Source organism: Vulpes vulpes, chromosome 14 (genome assembly GCF_048418805.1).
Source record: "Vulpes vulpes isolate BD-2025 chromosome 14, VulVul3, whole genome shotgun sequence".
Classification (NCBI taxonomy): domain Eukaryota; kingdom Metazoa; phylum Chordata; class Mammalia; order Carnivora; family Canidae; genus Vulpes; species Vulpes vulpes.
The window spans coordinates 120,951,933-120,971,775 of NC_132793.1; the positions used below are offsets into that span (position 1 = coordinate 120,951,933).

Sequence of the window (19,843 nt, forward strand, 5' to 3'; positions counted from 1 at the left end):
AAGCGAGGTTCTCACTCCTCACCCAGCATCCCTGTCCCCGCAACAAAGCCTCGCCCCTGCCCATTCTCCACTATCTCCCCTGCTCGCTGATAGTCCCTTTAACATTTCTCTTGAGTTTCATTTCATACAGCTCTCCGGCTGTGAGAACGTCAGGGAGGCTGAGGGGGTCCGGGGACTTCTACATTTGACATCCTTTTTTTTTTTTTTTTTTTACATTTGACATACTTTTGTGCATAGGACTAAATTCTATTTTCGTCGGGGCCAGAGGGGGGGGAAAAAAACAACCACAACAAACCAACTCTCCAGAGGTATCCTTCCTTCGGCAAACGCGAACTTGCGGCCGCCTCCACTTGTCCCCTCGCTATTCTAAGCCCTCGGGTCTGAGGAAGCCACCAAGTCCGGCAGAGGCAGACGCCCAGCCCACGACGTGGTTCCCCCAAGACGAAACAGAGGTCAGGCGGGCCACTTCCCCAGAGCCGCGGGGCCTCGCCCTCCTGGCTCCGCCGCGCTCGGCCCCACCCCTCCCAACCGGAACTGCAACCCCCGCGCGCCGCGCCCCCGCCGAGAGCGCGTCGCTCGCGCCCATAGCGCCCGCGCCCGCCCCGCCTCCCCCGACGCACTGGGCAGGCGCGGGGCGCGCGCATGCTCCGCAGGCGGGCCGCTGGGGTCTCGAGTCGCTGCAATCTGTTGCGCCGCCGCCCGCGGGAGCCGGCAGATCCGGGTCTCGTGGCTTAGAGTGACGTGGTCAATCGAATCAAAACAGAGGAGGGGAGGAAGCCAGCGGCCAGGAGCAGCAGCGGCCGCGGCGTCCCGGGCAGCCGCAGCGTTCCGGAAGCGTCAGGCGGTCTTTCTGCCGAGCCTTGGTCCCGGCCCCCATCCTCCCCGCCCCGTCGGTTGTTGTCTGGGCGGGTGAGTGTCTCCCCCTCCGCCACCGCCGTTTGCCGGCCCACCCTCCCCTCACCCTGGGGGCTCCTCAGGCTCTGGGGGACTGCGGCGGCTGCGGCAGAGCGGGGCTGGCTTCTCGGGCTCGGCGGTTCTCCCGCCGGGCTGGTGCCTGTGCACCGGGAGAAGCCCGCGGCCGCCGAGCCCGCCCCCCCCGCCCCCCGGCGAAGAGCGAGGCGGAGAAGAGCCTGCAATTTGGCTTTCTCTGCAGGAAACCAGGGTCGGGGCTTAGCAGGAAAAAGTGGACGGGTAGCTACGGGTGGTTTTATTTTTAGGGCAAGACCGTCAGCTCGGGTGGAGGCGTATAATGGGAGTAAAAAGAGAGTCGTAGCTGGAAGGAAAACCCCACAGACCCTGAAATCCACACTGTTCTCCTTTACCTCTTGTTTCTCTAGGTTTGATGAAGTCATTAGGACGCGTCCTTTGTTGTGATTGACGAGACAGGAAAGCTGCCATCCCGAAAGCGGGAGCTTTTTTGGTCCTGACTGTGGTGCGAATTGAAAGTATTCTTTTTCTGTTTGTTCAGTAAGTGGAACCAGAGCTGACAGTAAAAAAAAAAAAAAAAAAAAAAAAAAAAAAAAGAGGTAGCACCCTTTATAAAAGCAAACTGGTTACCGGAGTGCTTGCAAGTCCAGCGTGGCCGTTTAAAGCCAAAGTTTTCCAAAGTGGCTGTTTCTGTGTGCGGTTCGGGTTTGGGCCAAGATGGTATTTGCTAGCTGTAGAAAGTCAGTAGGATGTTTTGAGTTGTCCTAGTTTGGAGAATCGAAGGTAGGGCCTTACTAAGAGAATGTCTTGGTTTGGCATCAAGAAGTCAGATGAGCCTCACGCACGTCATACCTGTGTTTGTTGAGGAGACCTTCCAGTTCCTGTGTGTTGTCAGAAACCGTTGGCGGCTCCACATGCACAGTAACTTGGATGGTGTAAGACCTTTCGGGTGTTTTAGTTTTATCTTAGGAGGCGATCTCACCGCCCAGTTCAAGGGGTGCTGCAGAAAGCTTGCCTTCCCTTCCACTTCAGGTGATCTGCCACGCAGATGCCTCTGGTGTAGACGGCTTCAAGCCCTGCCACCCTGCGCGTCCCTCGACAGCACGGAGGAGACCAGAGGACCCGACCTTTTTGCCCTAACTTGGTGTTTGAAACCCTCCCCTTTTAAAAAATGTCCCCAGAGAAGTGATTAATGGAGGTGTTTCTTTGGTAAATGGCAAGAAAGAAGAAGCATGTGCCAATTGATTGCCCCTTATGAAATCCAGGAAGAGAGCTTAGGCATTTAGACTGCTTCCTTGAAGGGTATATCCTTGTGTGGTGTTCCAGGGACCTCCTCTTAACAGCTTGCTTTCTCCTGTGTATGCAACTGAGCTCTTTTTTTCTTAATACCACAGTTGAAATCCTGCTGATCTAGATAAATGAAATTGTTTTCTTGAGGTTTTTTTTTTTTTTTTTTTACCTTTTATGTAACTTGAACTGAATATTTTAGCTTATACGAAATAACTTATAATTGGTAAGTCATTACAATGGATAAGCAAAAAAAGAAAATAAGTCATTGATAATCCTGCCATCCAGAGATAATCAAAATGTTATTAGTGATTTATATATCCTTCCAGGCTTTTTTTTTTTTTTTTTTTTTTTTTTTTTGGGCCGTTAACACATTTTACACAAAAATGGTATCATACTGCATGTGCTTTTCTGTAACTTGGTTTTTCTACATGGTAGCACTTTGTTTTTTTTTTGTTGTTGTTTTTTTTTGTTTTTTGTTTTTTTATTTATGATAGTCACACACAGAGAGAGAGAGGCAGAGACATAGGCAGAGGGAGAAGCAGGCTCCATGCACCGGGAGCCCGACGTGGGACTCGATCCCGGGTCTCCAGGATCGCGCCCTGGGCCAAAGGCAGGCGCCAAACCGCTGCGCCACCCAGGGATCCCTACATGGTAGCACTTTGGAGTAAGAAAATTTCTATCTTCGTAGAGAGGGACTTTTGGACCTTAAATTTTAGGATGTATTCACTGTATGTTTGCAAAGCCATAATGATTAAAATATTGGTTTTAAAAGATTTCCTCCCAGACTTCTATGATAATATTAAGAAGTGAATATGCTTTGTGTGATAGTATAAGGTTTTCTTGTTTAACTCTTGGGAGAGCAGGGACAGAATAGCATAAGTTGATAATAGAAGTTTAAAAGGGTTTTGCTAATTTAGTGATTTGATTTGGGTAAAGCTTTACTTCTTTTTCCATGGCTGTGTTCTCCAAAGGCCGACCACCTGGCCGGGCCTCTGTCAGTAAGGTCCCGAAAGATTTTACTTTATGAATCACACGTAAGAGTCTTGGATGTATGCCCATTTAGTCCAGTGCCTTCTAGGTGGTGCCAAAAGAGAAGGAAATGTCCCCTGCACCTCAGCTTCAGAGGATACTTACTAGGAAGTATCGTCAATATACTAATAACCCATTCATGTCCCTTAGTCACAAACCTAAAACCTTTCAATCTCTATTTTCATTCTGTATCTCTTGGGTAATCAGTCTCAGGTGCTTACTACTTATGTGTGACTTAGTTCTTTCTCTCTGATTTGCCTTTAATGATAGTGTTTAATATATGCATTCTAAATTTGCCCACTACTTCTCATTACTATTGCCTCTACCTTTGCCAGCTCTCATTCTCACTCTCACCTCCTAGTCTCCCTGCCTCCACTTTGGCTTTTTATGGTGCATTCCTCTTAACAGCCTTAATAAGAGAATATCAGAGAATATAAGAGAATATTACAGCCTGAGATATCCTTTAAAATGTAAATCAGATTATGTTACCCTTTTTTTGGGAAAGCCTTCCGGCACGGTCAGAATAAAATCCAAACTACGTGTTTTGGCCCTGCCTCCTTCCCTTAACTCACCTTGCTTGTATCCCTCTGCCTACATTAGTAAGCTGGAGCCTGGCCACGTCACTTTCTTCCTGTTTTCCAGTCCTGTTGGCACTGTCCCTGGAACTTGCCAGGCTTGTTCCTGCCTTAGGGTATTTGCACTTACTGTGCCCTGTGGCTTCAATATTCTCCCAGACTTTCCAGTGGCTGATTTCATGTCATTCAGGTCTCAGTTCATATGTCGTTTCTTTGAGGAGTTAGCTCCCCAATTATCTTTCCATTTTCTTCATAACATTTTGTATTACCTGGAATTTCCTTGTTTTTTTTTATATTCCATTTCTTACACTAGGAATTAAACAGAGAAAATAGGGACCTTCTCTGTCCTTTTCACTGCATAGTAGGAACTCAATGGATGTTAGCTGAATGAATGAACTTGCTGAACAAGTGTGTATTTCTCTTGAACATGCTGTTTTAGATCAGTTCTTTATATGGAAAAACCCTAGTTTTTAGCCCCCCCCCCCTTTTAAAATAGGACAGTGCCTTGGTTCTTTTCAGTAATTCTTGGTGTTTGGGCCAGAGAACGGCCACATTGTATTATATTTTTTATTATTATTATTTTTATTTATTTATTTATTTATTTATTTATTTATTTATTTATTTATTTAAAGATTTTATTTATTTACTCATGAGAGACACACAGAGAGAGTCAGAAACACAGGCAGAAGGAGAAGCAGGCTCCAGGCAGGGAGCCTCATGTGGGACTCTATCCCAAGTCTCCAGGATCACGCCTTGGGCCTGAAGGCTCCCAAGTCTTCAGGATCCCTCCTTGGGCTGAAAGCGGCTAAACCTCTGAGCAACCCGGGCTGCTCCCCTCTTGATATTTTAATGACATTTCTCTAGGAGATTTACTTCTTGCTTTATAGTAGTAATGATAGCTACCATTTTGGGGAACACCCTTAAGTACTATGCTAAAAAATTACATGTTTTTCATTTAATTGTACAACAACTCAAAGGTAGGTATTCCTACTCCCATTTTACAAGTGAAGGAACTGTGACATGGTAAGTGATAGAAAATTGGATTTGAACACGTCTATTAATCACTGTACCCTGCTGCCTCTGAACTAGTGTTTAGAACTGTACATAGTACTTCGTTTTGAAAGGCCATGTTTTTGTTAAGGGCCAGATAATGTATTCTGCGCATTTCCAATCCAGTCTTTAATGAAGTCCAATTGTTTGTTTTTGGTCTGTTTGCCGAAGTTGGACAGGCAAAGCTGCAGAAGGAGGTGACGTCTGCAAAGACTTCTAGGTCTTCTTGCTTTGTTGTATCTAGAGCCTACCAAGCTTACAGTAAATTTAAAGTATTTGAAGTGTTTTCTCTTTGTGTTCCACATACCAAAAAACCTATCACTTACTATCTGTATAGTCATTTTGAATTCTTCCTACATTCTCTCCATTGATTTGGGTGATTTACTACTTGAACTATTATTGGGTCATTATAAACTGAATAGATTTCTCACTGCAAGACCCCTTTCCAAATAAGTTTAAAAAAAAAAAGTTAAATTTGATTGGTGTGTTGATTTTTTTGTGGTGGAGGAACTTAGTTAATCTAGAGAAACATTGGTTGTCTTTAGACTCTTCCCGGTCTTTTTTTTTTTTTCTTCCCGGTCTTTTAAGCCTGGCTGTTTATCTTTGGAGGCTCAGGTCGCACATGACCTTTACCAGAGCTCTGTCCTTGCCCACCTCAGGTTTCTGTAAATAGCCATATGTCTGCTCCCATCACTTCACCTTCTGTATTTAACTGTTTGTGGCTATCTTGCCTTTTTCTTTTTTCTTAAAGATTTTATTTACTTGTTCATGAGAGATGCAGAAGGAGAGGCAGAGACAGGAGAAGCAGGCTCCATATAAGGAGCCTGATGTAGGACTTGATCCTGGGAATCCAGGATCACGCCCTGAGCCAAAGGCAGACTCAACCATTGAGCCACCCTGGCGTCCCTATATTCCCTATTTGATTGGAAGGCCCATGAGGTCAGGGAGGATCAATTAGGTAATCAGTAGGCTTGCTAATGGACAAGCCTAATAAATGACAAAAAATTACAACTTTAGGTTTGTAAAAGGTGCATTGCTAAAAGAAATTATTTATATCTTTTTCCATATAATTTAATAGGACTTAGAACAAAACCTCAATATAAGACACTAAATTGTCTAAATTGGTAATGATGAATAATATATTAGTATGTGGAATGTGAAGATTTTGCAAAAAGTTTAGCACTCCCAACTGTTCTTTGTTATATTTTGACTTATATTAAGATTTTTTAAGATTGTAAAACTTCTTAGACAGTTATTTTATTTTATTTTTTTAAGATTTTATTTATTTATGAGAGACACAGAGAAAAGGCAGAGACCTAGGTAGAGGAAGAAGCAGGCCTCCAACAAGGAGTCAGATGTGGGACTCGATCCCGGACTTTGGGATCAGGCCCAGAGCTGAAGGCAGACGCTCAACCGCTGGTGTCCCAACTTCTTAGACAACTGCTACAGGCTTATAAGTAAAGGTATTTTTTTGTTTTGTATTTATATGTATATTCATGCTTTGACCCATATAATAAATACTAACCATATGAATGATTGTTTCTATAGTTGAGCACATTTGAGTTGATCCTGTATTGGGTAAAGAGCATTTTGGGCACTTTCAAAGCCATTTTGAAAAAGGGCTGAAAATTATTTGAGTCTGAAATTAAAAAACAGTTACCTGCTTGAATATCATAATGATATTTACTATTAATGGTTATATTTGCTGGTCCTTTGAGTTCCTTTACATACTTTGTTTACCTGGTTACATCAGTCCTCTAAGTCAGATACTGTTATCCCTAATTTATACTGGAGGAAATAGGCTCTGGCTGGTTAGGTAGGTTGTCCAGGGTAAAGGTACTGGTACTGTTGGGATTCAAACCCAATTCTGCCTTGACCCAAAGCTTATGGACTTCGTTACAGCAGTATTGTGTAGTCTTTTTGTCTTAGATTCTTGGAAGTTATAATAAATAAACCTACTTGTTACAGGTGTCAGAATAGGCTGGTAGAACTATTTTCATGAATTGTTTTGTTCTATTTAAACTTGAACTGGGGGAGAAAAAAAATAAACCTGAACTGGATATGGATTTCTAATAGCCCCTCTTTTTTTTTTTTTTTTTTTAACACAAGACATACTTGTTACTGAAAAGCTGCAAGAGATAGTACTATATCATGCGCAAAACAACAAAATCTATAATCTCATTCAAAAGTTATTTCTGTACATGTATTTTATTTCATTCTTATGTAATTATTTAAAATGCGTCTTTGGTGTAAATGAGATATGATACCCATATAAGCTTGTATCTTAGAATTTTGTTTGATTTAAAGATATTTATTTATTTGAGAAAGAGAACACCAGCAAGGAGGACAGGCAGAGGAAGAAGCAGGCTCCCCACTGAGCAGGGAGCCCAATGACAAGGGCTTGATCCCAGGACCCTGGAATCATGACCTGAACCAAAGGCAGACACTTAACTGTGCCACCCAGGCACCCCTTTTTTTTGGTTTAACTTAATGAGCTTTTTACCAAGGCCTTAGAAATTTTCTAAACTTCATTTTTTACTGGCTACATTTTTTTTAAGTTTTATTTTGTTAGTGATGTCTACATTCAGCAGGGGGCTTGAACTCATGATCCCAAGATCAAGAGTTCTATGCTCTTTGGATTGAGTCAGCCAGGCACCCCTTAACTGGCTACATTTTAGAAGATGCTTTGAATAAAAGGATTACTTAAAGTTTTCATTTGAGGTTGAATATGAATGTAGTTTCTGCTTTTCACCATTATAAGTGATGAAACATTAGCTTTAAAAGTTAACCTAAGCTCTGAATAATTAGAGCAACCAGTCTAATTATTTTTTGAAAAGTTCTATTTAAGGCATTTTAGTGATTTGAAAGATAGTGACTTTAATCATAATTTGATGAGTAATATACAACATACATATACTTGTACTGCCTAGAAAATTTGCATGTTTTTATTAGAGGTTGCTTCAGAAGAGAGGAGAGTTACCTTTTTGCATTTTTTTAACCTTTTTATATTTGAATTTTAAAACTATAAATGTGTATTGCTTTAAAAAAAAAAAAAAAAAGCTCCTGGGCAGCCCGGGTGGCTAGCACCGCCTTCAGCCCAGGGCCGGATCCTGGAGACCCAGGATCAAGTCCCGCATCGGGCTCCCTGCATGGAGCCTGCTTCTCCCTCTGCCTGTGTCTCTGCCTCTCTCTCCCCCGCTGTGTGTCTGTCATGAATAAATAAATAATATCTTTAAAAAATAAAAATAAATAAAAATAAAAGCTCCTTTGAAAAAGTAAAATCTTGGTTCCCAACTTAAAACCCAATTTTTAGATATATTATAGGGTTTTTATTTTGTTTATGACATTATGAACTTCAGTGCTTTTGTTTTGGAGAAAGTTACCTTCTCATTGCTTATTTTCATATTGAATTTTCATTTCCTTTTTTAAATTTAGATCAAAGCACAGATGTGAGTCTCAGCTTTGTAAAAATACAAAATGAAGCTGGTTTTTGCTTGACTGCACTCATTGACAAGTACTACATGTAGTGTTTTCAAAATTTAACAGCTAATAAAGATGTTTCAAATCAAGATAGGAGTGTAGTAAGCATCTTTATGGTATTTGCACCAAGCTTAGAGGTCAGTGTTCTGGCTGCTATCTTGCTTTATCTCTTATGCTATGCTTTTTAAAATACAAGTTAATTTCTTTTTTTTTTTTTTTTTGCATAGTATGTATTTTGTTTCTTTGTTACTCTTAGCAAAAGTGATGTAAAACAAACTGACAAAATTTTGAGGACAAAAAAATTTGTATTCTAATTTCATTTTTTGATAATATTGGTTTCTTTATCACAGTGGTTCTAAGCATTTTTCCTGTCATCATGAATGGCATTTATGTGCATCTATGTACAGACATGTTACCTAGCCATAGCATGGATGAGAGGAGTTCCGTGAGGTGGGAGAGCAATAACCATAACTCCTTTCTGTTCAAGAAATCATATAGGCAAGTAGATGAGTGAGAGGAAAAAGTCTTGATTCCACTCTAATTTACTTGAATGGTGTAAATCATTCACAGACTTGTAACATTCTTGTGATATACTTCACAATTTCAGAGCACCTTAGTATTTTGTAATACAGCTATTGAAAACTGCTTTCTTAACTATGTAACTTCTATCCACTGTGATTTGGGGTCACATGGTATGGAATTTTTGTGTCCTCTTCTGTTGAATTTTTCCCAACTTAGGGAAAAACAGCCTTTTTCCCTTAGTTAAAAAAATTTTTTTTAAAAAAGATTTTTATTTATTTATTTATGAAAGACAGAGAGAGAGAGAGAGGGGGGCAGAGACAGGCAAAGGGAGAAGCAGGCTCCATGCAGGGAGCCTGATGCGGGACTTGATCCCCAGACTCCAGAATAACGCCTTGGGCTGAAGGTGGCGCTAAACCGCGGAGCCACCCAGGGATCCCCAGTTTAAAAATTTTTTATTCAGAATATAACTAATAAGTACTCCTGAGTAGAAATTTTAGAAAACATTTTAGAATATGAAGATTTTGGTTATGATATTGAATATAAACCAAGATCATTCACTTGGAAATTTTTTTTCCTTTGACCATTCATAATAAATTTTACTCCAGACCTTGAGAGAATCTTTGGGATTGTAGAAAAGTAAGGAAAAGCCAGAAGAGGACAGGAAATCCATAGGTGAGGGGCCAAGAACAGAAGACTTCTTTCTGCTCTTTCTCTTGTATGCAGAAGAGTGATAGCTGAGCCCAAGGGGCATACATGCCAAAGGAGTATACAAAGATCTTGGGCTGAGAGTTGAAGATAAATTTCAAATCTAAGGGCTTAGAGTTGAATTGGCCCAGAGCATTTTATAGCTTATCAAGCACTCTTACACATTCTCACTTGATCCTCGAAACAACCCTTTAAAAAGAATAGTTTCAGTTATCACTCCTGGTTTATAGATAGTGAAACTGAAGTCACAGAGAAGCTAATATATCCTTTTCCCAGTAGTGCCATAACTTGAATTCTATATCTAAGATATATTCTTTCTGCTATCCCATGATGTATTAGCCTAAGGTGATTCCTAGAGTACAATCAAATAGGTAAGGGAGAAAAAGGTCACTGAGGAAATAGAAGGTAGTGTCTCAGATATAGGGAAAGTGGGTCACAGTAACTGAGTTTCTAGAAAAGTGTTGGCCACCTTAGAGGTAGACCTATAACAGAGCCCTGTGCTGCAGATACAGAGGAATTGAGCTGAGGAAATTCTTGACCTTGAGGAGTTAAGCTTTTAGAAGCAATGGGATAGGTTAGTTGAGAAGAGAAGTAGGTCCTTTCTTTGATTTTGAGCTTTCTCCTGAGAAGTCATTTGTCTGTGACATTTATTTTGGCTGTTAATTATATACTGGTATGTAATTATTATTCTATGAGTTAATTATAATTAATAATTAATTTGATTGCAGGCTCTTAGAGGTAGGGGATGCCCTTTATTTTTTTTTATATCCTCCTCAACTCTTCTGCCAGTTACTTAGTCCCCTGAAGACTTGTTAGATATATCCTCCTTAGGAAAGGAGAAGTGAGAGAAGACATGGGTTTGAATTTGACCTTTGCTTTGTGACAATGGTAAGTCCCCAAAGCTGTCTGGACCTCAGTTCTTTTTAAGTGAGTAGGTGAGAACTGCTGCATCCCCAAAGTTTTAATAGTACCACTTGTCAAGTTGTGATTTGTTGAATTATGAGTAAAGGACAACTTATCATCCTCTAGTATATATCTTATCTCTACAGTGATATCTTACATGAGCCTATTGATCATACCTTGTTTCTTGCATTCCACTCTGTGGAAAATAAGCGTTTTGTTATCCTTTCTAGCCTGCTTTAATCTCTTCCTTTTGAATAGTATGATCTCTCTGAAAGAGTGTCTTGAAACTTTTAGTTATTTGTAAAAATATTTTGTAAGAATTTCAGAGATGGTTCTTATTGTATTTTCTCTTACAAATGGCTCATTCTAGGTGGAACAATATATGGTCACCCTGTTGGATTAGTACAGGAAATATTATAAGGGATTTGTACCTATAATTGTTTGGCTAATAATTTGAGTTTTAAAACTTGTCATGTTAGGGCAGCCTGGGTGGCTCAGCGGTTTAGCACCGCCTTCAGCCCAGGGCCGGATCCTGGAGACCCAGGATCAAGTCCCGCATCGGGCTCCCTACATGGAGCCTGCTTCTCCCTCTGCCTATGTCTCTGCCTCTCTCTCTCTCTGTCTCTCTCTGTGTCTCTCATGAGTAAATAAATAAAATCTTTAAAAAAAATAAAAAAACTTGTCATGATAGAATTCAGGGAATCTTAACTCCTAAGCACAAAGAATTGATATTTAAGGTATAGATAATGGAGTTTATTTCAATATTTAAATTTTTAAAATGTCTTTAACTTCTCCCAGTCATAGCTTTAGCACAGTTTTTAGCAAATGATTGACCAATTTGAACTTGTGTCTGCATACTTCTGTGACTTCTTTCCATCAGAGATGCAAATGTGTTTAAAAGTACATCATTAGTAAGAAGTAATAGGAAGTCAGTTGATAGTTATGTAATTTCTGTACTGCTCTAAAGTGATCTTTGTAAGAGTGAAACAAATGTCACTAGCGTGATTGGTCATGTCAAGACAGATGTGGAATGAATCCGGGTCAGGAATTTACATTGTGACTTCCTGTCCAGAGTCTTATATTAGATGTGTGACTATGGTCAAATTGCTAGTTTCCCTTAACCTATTTTCCTCATTTAAAAATAGGGATAATTGGGGTGCCTGGGTGGCTCAGCAGTTGAGCATCTGCCTTTTTGGCTCAGGTTGTGATCCTAGGGTCCTGGGGTCAAGTCCTACATCAGGCTACCCGTGGGGAGCCTGCTTCTCCCTCTGCCTATGTCTCTGCCTCTTTATCTGTGTCTCACATGGATGGATAAATAAAATCTTAAATAATAATAACAGGGATAATTTTCCTGCTTTTGACTTTGTCAGAAGGGCTGTTGTTAGCATGTGAAAGTAGTTAGCCAAGCTACAGGCAAATATAAACTACAGGTATGGCTTTTTTTTTTTTTTTTTTTTTGGTATGGCTATGTTTGGTTGAGATCCATTTTTGATAAAAGAATAGAGTAAGTGGGGCAGCCCCCGTGGCACAGCGGTTTAGCGCCACCTGCAGCCTGGGGTGTGATCCTGGAGATCCAGGATTGAGTCCCACATCGGGCTCCTTGCATGGAGCCTGCTTCTCCCTCTGCCTGTCTTTGTCTTTCTCTCTCTCTCTCTCTCTCTCTCTCTCTCTGTCTCTCATGAATAAATAAATAAAATCTTAAAAAAAAAACTTTCCTTAAAAAAAAAAAGAATAGAGTAAGTGAATATGTTAAAAAAATGTGTTGTATGTTAAGTTTGAACACATTATTACATTGAGATGTTGGGTCCTCTGATGAAAGTAATCCCAAATACTTAATTGTAGTATATTAGTCTATAGCATCGTAATGATAGTATTGCTAGAAATGATAGACAAATATTTTGTTCTTCATGTTTAATATGAAAGATAGCCAAAGTTTTGGGATATCTCTCTACTCTTTTGTTTGGTCACTTATCTAATTTACTACTGGATAAAAACCTCTGCATAAAAACTTGGAGCGGGAAAGCCAAATAATGTTTCTAGAAACATTATTTTTAGAAGTGAACCGTTACCTCTGTGATATAATTGGGAATAAGGTTAAAAATAGAGTAGAAATCAAACTCAGGTGTGGGCTCTCTGAATGACCTGGAGGCAGTGCCAGCAGTTTCTGGCATATTTCACTTTCTTGGTTTTATAACTTTGGAGCTTTCATCAGTAGAACTGATACCTTTTAGAAGAAGTGCATAGAATACTTACTCTGAATTCCCCATTTCATTGAACATCCCCTCTGTTAGATTTTCTGTTTTATTTTTTTATTTTTTTAGATTTTCTGTTTTAGAAACAAATTGCATTCTAAATTGTTACTTTGCATTTTGCTCTTGCTGTGAGTTTTTATTTTTTTAATGGAAAGAATTTTGATATGATTCTTGATGACTGTAAAGATTTGGCTGACTCTTTGAAAGGATGATTTCATTGTAAGTCACTTTCTTAAAATCACAGAAGATAATTTTCATCCTCTGACCTTGAATCAGCCTGGTTATCCCTGATTTCTCAAGTAGAACCCCCTACCTATGTTTGCATGGGGAAAGCAGAAGAGTGTTTTGTTTTTCTGTAAAACTGTATTTTAAAAAAACTTTGAGTATGTTTGAAATTTTTGGTGCAAAAAGATAAAATAGTATAATGAGTTCTTGTGTACCCATCAACTGGCTTCAACAATTACTTAACTCATGGCTGTTTTTTTTTTTTTTTTTAAGATTTTAAAAATTTATTTATTCATGGAGACAGAGAGAGACAGAGACACAAGCAGCCTCCATGCAGGGAGCCTGACGTGGGACTCGATTCCAGGTCTCCAGGATCACGCCCTGGGCTGAAGGTGGCGCTAAACTGCTAGGCCACCAGGGCTGCCCACTCATGACTGTTTTATTTTGTCTGTGCTTCTCCCTTTGCAGGATTATCTTCAGCTAGATCCCAGGCATTCTCTTCCTTTAACTGAAAATACCTAGTGGGATCTCTCAGAGATAAGGACTCTTTTTAGGTGTGATAATTAACATTGCAGTTATGCTAAAAAAAAAAAAAAAGTATATACATAAATATTAGTAATTCCTAAATGTCTTTTAATCCAGTCAGTGTTCAGAGTTTTTGTTCTTAACATAAATGTTCTTTTACAGTGTTTGTTTGAATTAGGATTTAGGGACGCTTGAGTGGCTCAGCGGTTGAGCATCTGCCTTTGGCTCAGGGCATGATCCCGGGGTCCGAGATCAGGTCCCACATCAGGCTCCTTGCAGGGAGCCTGCTTCTCCCTCTGCCTATGTCTCTGCCTCTCTTTCTCTATATCTCTCATGAATAAATAAATAAAATCTTTTAAAAAAATAAAACTAAAAAAAAATTATGAATCAGGATTCAAATAAGATCTGTACATTGCATCTGATTGATGTCACCTAAACCTCTTAATTATATCCCTGCCATGTTTTTATTTATTTACTTTTTGCCATTTACTGATAAATCTGAGTTAGTTTTCCTGGGTTTAGCTGCTGCATCTGAAATTTTTTTCCCTTATTTTAAGAGTTAATGTATGATCATTATATGATACTTAAAACGTGTAAAGCGCAAATTAAAATCAGGTTACCCAGAGATACCCAATGTTGAAGTTTTGGTATGCATTCTTTCAACTTTTTTGAGCATGTGTTTTCCTGTGTTTTTTAACCGTGTACATGTGCTTGCTTATTTTTATATCCTTTTTGGTATATACTTTAATTTTGTATTGTGATCATTTCCCCATGTCATTATGAGAGAAAATGAAGCATTTGGCTGCATAATACTTCAGAGTATGTATCATAATTTAAACATTCCCTTTTATCTAGACATTTAGATTGTTCCAGTTTTTCACTCTTATAAAATTAAGAGAACCATCTTTGTATTTTAGATTTTTTTTGCTAGAAGCAGAATTAATTCAGAGGGCATGAATATTTTTTAACTTCTAGATTCATATTGCCTTAAAAGTTTTTATAGTTTGTCTTTTTTAAGATTTTTTTAATTTTTAATTTATTAATGAGAGACATAGAGAGAGAGAGAGGCACAGAGACTCAGGCAGAGGGAGAAGCAGGCTCCATGCAGGGAGCCCAATCCCAAATCTCCAGGATCAGGCCCAGGGCTGAAGGCGGAGCTAAACCCGCAAAGCTACCCAGGCCTCCCAGTTTTTATAGTTTTGTAATCTCAAATCCGGTCTGTAGCTTACTTAATCTGTTTGCATATGTTCTATGTTATTAAGATGTCTTTGCCAGCCATATTAGTCAAATCTGTTTTTTTCCCCAATTCTTTTGCTCTTTTTTATTTTATTTGGGATTTTCTTTTTTTAAATGCACACAGTATTTTTTTTTAATTTATACTTTTTTTTTTAAGGTTTTTTTTTTCTTTATTTATGATAGACACAGAGAGAGAGAGGCAGAGACACAGGCAGAGGGAGAAGCAGGCTCCATGCAGGGAGCCCGACGTGGGACTCTATCCCGGGACTCCAGGATTGCGCCCTGGGCCAAAGGCAGGCGCTAAACCCCTGAGCCACGCAGGGATCCCCTGCACACAGTATTAAGTTGTAGATTTGTTGGTGTTTTCCATTGTATGTAGTAATTCTTACACAACAGTCAAATAAATATTCGCCTTAATTGTTTTCTAGCATTACTGATGGGCTTTTTCCTTCTTAATTGCTAGGAGGTTTTCCTAGGACCATTTATTAATATATTGATACTGTCATTTATTTGTAATTCAGGCTTTGATGTATAAATAAATTCGTTTTGTCGTTGGTATGTTCAGAAAACTCTATAAAAAAGAATTTATTTCTTATTTAAGGTTATAGTTATTTCTTACCCTTACCCTTCTTCCTCTACCTTCTTTTTTTCCTTCTTACCATCTCAGCTATGGTGTGTATCCAGATGTCTTTGATTCTGGATATGCCTTGGGAAAATGCCTGAAGCAAAACTAGCTAGTCCTTTTTCCTTTTGTTCTTTTTCATGTGTATTTTTAAAATGAATTTAAAAGTGAATTCCCATTTGCCTTTATTTATTATTTTTAAAAAAGATTTTATTTAGTTATTCATGAGAGACACAAAGAGAAGCAGAGACATAGGCTGAGAGAGAAGCAGGCTCCCTGTGGGAAGCCCGATGCAGGTTTCTAACCCCAGACCCAGGATCACGCCCCTAGCTGAAGGCACTCACTCACCCGCTGAGCCATCCAGGTGTCCCCCATTTGCCTTTATTTTAAACTCGATTTGACAAATCATCATATCAACATTAGTAGTTTGTAGTATTTACAGTTTCAGTATTTTGATTTTTCTTGTTAAAGCTTCCACCAAAGAGTGACTAGGAGAAAAGAAAGGTAAACTCTTTTTTTTTTAAGTTTTTAATTTTAATTCCAGTATAGTACACATAGTGTTATGTTAGTTTCAGGTATACAATATAGTGATTCAACAGTGCTGTACTTAGAGCTCATCATAAGTGTACTCTTTAGGGAAAGGTTATCTTTTCCAAACAGAGTTTGCAAAGAATGATTATCCCAGATTTAGGACAAAGGCTGATTTTAAAAGTACCCTTTGTAATTCTAAACCACCTTTGTGTGGTCTGTTTATATACTTAGTCATTTCTTGATGATGGGATTTGGTTCATTTTTTCTTTCTAAGATTTTATTTATTTATTCATGAGAGACATAGGAGGCAGAGACATAAGCAGTGTGAGAAGCAGACTCCTCACAGGGAGCCCAATGTGGGACTCGACCCCCAAACTGAGCCGAAGGCAGACACTCAACCACTGAGCCACCCAGGCATTCCTGGTTCATTTTGTAATATGTTTACTTACAAAGTTTATTTTATTTTTTTTTTTTATTTTTTTACTTACAAAGTTTAGAAACCCTTTAAAAATATATCTATATATCTATATCTATATCTATTGCCTAGAGTGGAACCTGATACGACTATCTTACAACCCTGAGATCATGCCCCGAGGTAAAATCAAGAGATAGATGCTTAACCGATTGAGCCACTTAGGTGTTCCAGCTTTTTATTATATATTAAGTCTGGCCAACAAATTCAGTGATGACAAGGGGTCAGATAGAGGGTTCAGAAAATTTAGCATATTTAGTACAAGAGAAAATTGAGATGCAATTATTGTTCCTAGAGCTAATGGTCATAGTAGGGGGAAGAACAAGAAGAAGCTTATTGTATGGTTATTCTTTTAAAAAGTTAATATTTGTTTGAATAGTTCAGAAGCCACAAAATGGTATATGATGAAGTGTCCTTACTACTTCTGTCCTTAGCCATTTAGGGTTATATAAATATAATTATTTTTAAATACTAAATTCTTAAGATTTTAGACTATTTGCAAGCATCTCTCTATAGATAAAAATTTACTAATGTGTGGGACTTTCGACATCAACCCTTAGTATTTTGGGTAGAATCATTTGTTTAATGTATGTAGGAATGTTTACATATATATACAGATTTACATACTCTTATGTAAATAAATACATAATTGATTCAAGCAGTAAAATGTAGTATAGAAACTTAGGAAAACAAGAAAAAACATCATCTGATCACCTTAACAGAACCTAGACTATCATTTTAATGTAGCCTAATTCTTCCCTGCGTTTAATTTCTGGGCATATAGTAATTCTACATTACTTTTTTCCCGTAACCACAAGAATTTCACATTGAGCATACTGGATTTCTGACTCATTTCTTGTGAGGGAAATGAATTTTTAGTAATATTGCTCTTGGAAGCAGGGCAGAAAACTAACCTTTATTGAAGAAGAAAACTAGAGATTGGCAACAAAGTAGGGAGGTTGAATAAGGGCACATATTTTTATAATGCAGCCTTGAGAAAAATAAAGGAAAACTCAAGTTGCAGTAATTCTGGGTTCTTGGACCTGATTGCTTTACTTTGCTTTTGTCCTCTTCCTCCTCCTCCTTTTCTTCTTTCTTTCTTTTTTTTAAAGTAAACTCTATACCCAATGTGGGGCTTGAACTCATGACCCCAGGTTTAAGAGTCACATGCTCTACTGACTGAGCCAGCCAGCACCCCCCTCCCCCTTTAGAGAATTAATTTGAGATGTATAGAGGATAAGATGCCATTTTGTTATGTTTTGATGTAGGTACTAGGAGGATTTATTTTAAGAAGGAAAGGAAAACACCTTTCCAAGTCCTGCATTCAGTTTTCATTGGAACCTCAGTGGAGCAGAGGCAGCAGAGGCAGCAGAGGCCAGAGACTCCCAAGTTATAAAATGTAAAGGGGGTAAGGGGGAGCCCTGGGTGGCTCAGCGGTTTGGCCCCTGCCTTCGGCCCAGAGCATGATCCTGGAGTCCTGGGATCGAGTCCCATGTCGGGCTCCCTGCATGGAGCCTATTTCTCCTTCTGCCTATGTCTCTGCCTTTCTCTCTCTCTGTCTCTCATGCATAAGTAAAATCTTAAAAAAAAAAAAAAACTACTTAAATTACTTGGAATTCTATAGGGAAGATTTATTCCTTTCCAGCCTTCTGTTTCCCCTCCTCTGTTGGAGTATTTAAAAATAAACCACAAATAATACATGTCATTAGTAGGAATATTTTTATAGTCCTTTTTTTTTATGTTTATTTTTTAGTAACTTTACACCCAATGTGGGGCCCAAACTCACAGCCATGAGTCTAGAGTTTTTAAGAGTTGCATGTTCTGTGACTGAGCCAGCCAGGCACCCCTGTGGTTCTTGATACATATCCTCAAATTATTTTTTAGAAGTGTTGTAGCAGTTAACTATAGGACTAGCAGTGTATGAGTAAACTTTCATTGTACTGTTGTACTTTCTGTGTTCTGTTTAAGTGAAAGTTCACATTAATTTGCATGTATTCAATGACTTAGTTAAGGTGACCTTTACTTTTTTATTTTTTAAAGATTTTATTTATCGGGCAGCCCAGGTGGCTCAGCGGTTTAGTGCCGCCTTTGGCGCAGGGCGTGACCTGGAGGCTCTGCATCGAGTCCCACATTGGGCTCCCTGCGAGGAGCCTGCTTCTCCTTCTGACTATGTCTCTGCCTCTTTTTCTCTCTGTGTCTCTCGTGAATAAATAAATAATTCGTAAAAAAAAAAAAATTTATTTATTCACGAGACACACAGAGGGAGAGGCAGGCTCCCTGTGTGAAGCTTGACGTGGGACTCAATCCCAGGACCTCAGGATCACAACCTGAGCCAGAGGCAGACGCTCAACCATTGAGCCACCCAGGTGCCCTATTTTTTTTTAATTAAAAAAAAATTTTTTTTTTAAGTAAACTCTATCTCCAGTTTGGGACTTGAACTCAAGATCAAGAGTCACATGCTCTACGGACTGAGGCAGCCAGGTTCCCCCCAGGGTGACTTTTTTATGTTTGTTAATTAGCTATAGTGACTCATTTAGGAATTATCTTTTCTCTTGGGCTTTACCTATTAAAAAAATTTTTAGAGACTCTTGGCTATTTTAACTCTTTTGTCTCTTAGAGATTTAAGAGATTTATCTATCATTTTGCTTACAAGCCCTTAATTTTTAATGATCCTCACAGTTTTGTCTTTTTTAAATTAAATATTTTATTTATTAATTTGTTTATTTATTTATTTGACAGAGAGCACAAGCAGGGGGAGCAGCAGACAGAGGGAGAGGGAGAAGCAGATTCCCCATAGAGCAGGGAGCCCTTTTGAGGGGCTTGATCCCAGAAACCTGGGATGATGACCTGAGCTAAAGACTGCCGCTTAAGTCGCTGCGCCACCCAGGTGCCCCAGGGTTTTTGTCTTTTTTTTCTTTGTTTTTTTTTTTGTCTTTTATTCAGATTTCATGACCACATCTTTCTCGGTCTTGCTGTTTTTTTAATTTTTATTTTCCTGTTTATGTTATATTTACCTACTTGTAGGAAATTTGTTATCTGTTGGTGAAGCAAGAAGTAAACAGTTTAAGGCCATTTATAGGTAAAGGTCATGTAATGGTAGTTCCATTCCAAATTAATGTGAGAACTATTATTGGTTAATTTAGCATATGACTGGATTATTTCCTTTAAAAATTCATGACTGAGGGCAGCCCGGTGGCTCAGTGGTTTAGTGCCTACCTTCAGCCCAGGGCGTGATCCTGGAGACCCTGGATCGATTCCCACGTCAGGCTTCCTGCATGTGGCCTGTTTTTCCCTCTGCCTGTGTCTCTGCCTCTCTCTTTCTCTCTCTGTCTCTCTCATGAATAAATAAAATCTTAAAAAAAAAAAAAAAAAAAAGACTGAGTCTTCCAAGCATTTTGTATTAAAAGCATTTTTGAATATTTACTGTTTTGCCGTGTGTTATAAAAATCACTCATTTAAAAATGACTTTTATAACCTTCAAACCTATGTTAACATTTTA

The 19,843-nt window shown here is 39.0% G+C and overlaps 2 protein-coding genes across 2 annotated transcripts in view; one reads left to right on the forward strand and one right to left on the reverse strand.

The window, feature by feature from the left end:
• Nucleotides 1–1,439, reverse strand: part of UBE2K (ubiquitin conjugating enzyme E2 K) — a 126,179-nt gene extending 124,740 nt beyond the window's left edge. The window contains exon 1 of the mRNA XM_072737858.1: nt 1,323–1,439. Within this exon, the coding sequence (XP_072593959.1) occupies nt 1,323–1,352 (30 nt within the window). The 5' untranslated portion in view covers nt 1,353–1,439. The remainder of the gene's footprint in view (nt 1–1,322) is intronic.
• SMIM14 (small integral membrane protein 14) overlaps nt 594–19,843 on the forward strand; it is an 82,208-nt gene continuing 62,958 nt past the window's right edge. The window contains exon 1 of the mRNA XM_025997830.2: nt 594–909. The gene's annotated coding sequence lies outside the window, so the exon portion shown is untranslated. The remainder of the gene's footprint in view (nt 910–19,843) is intronic.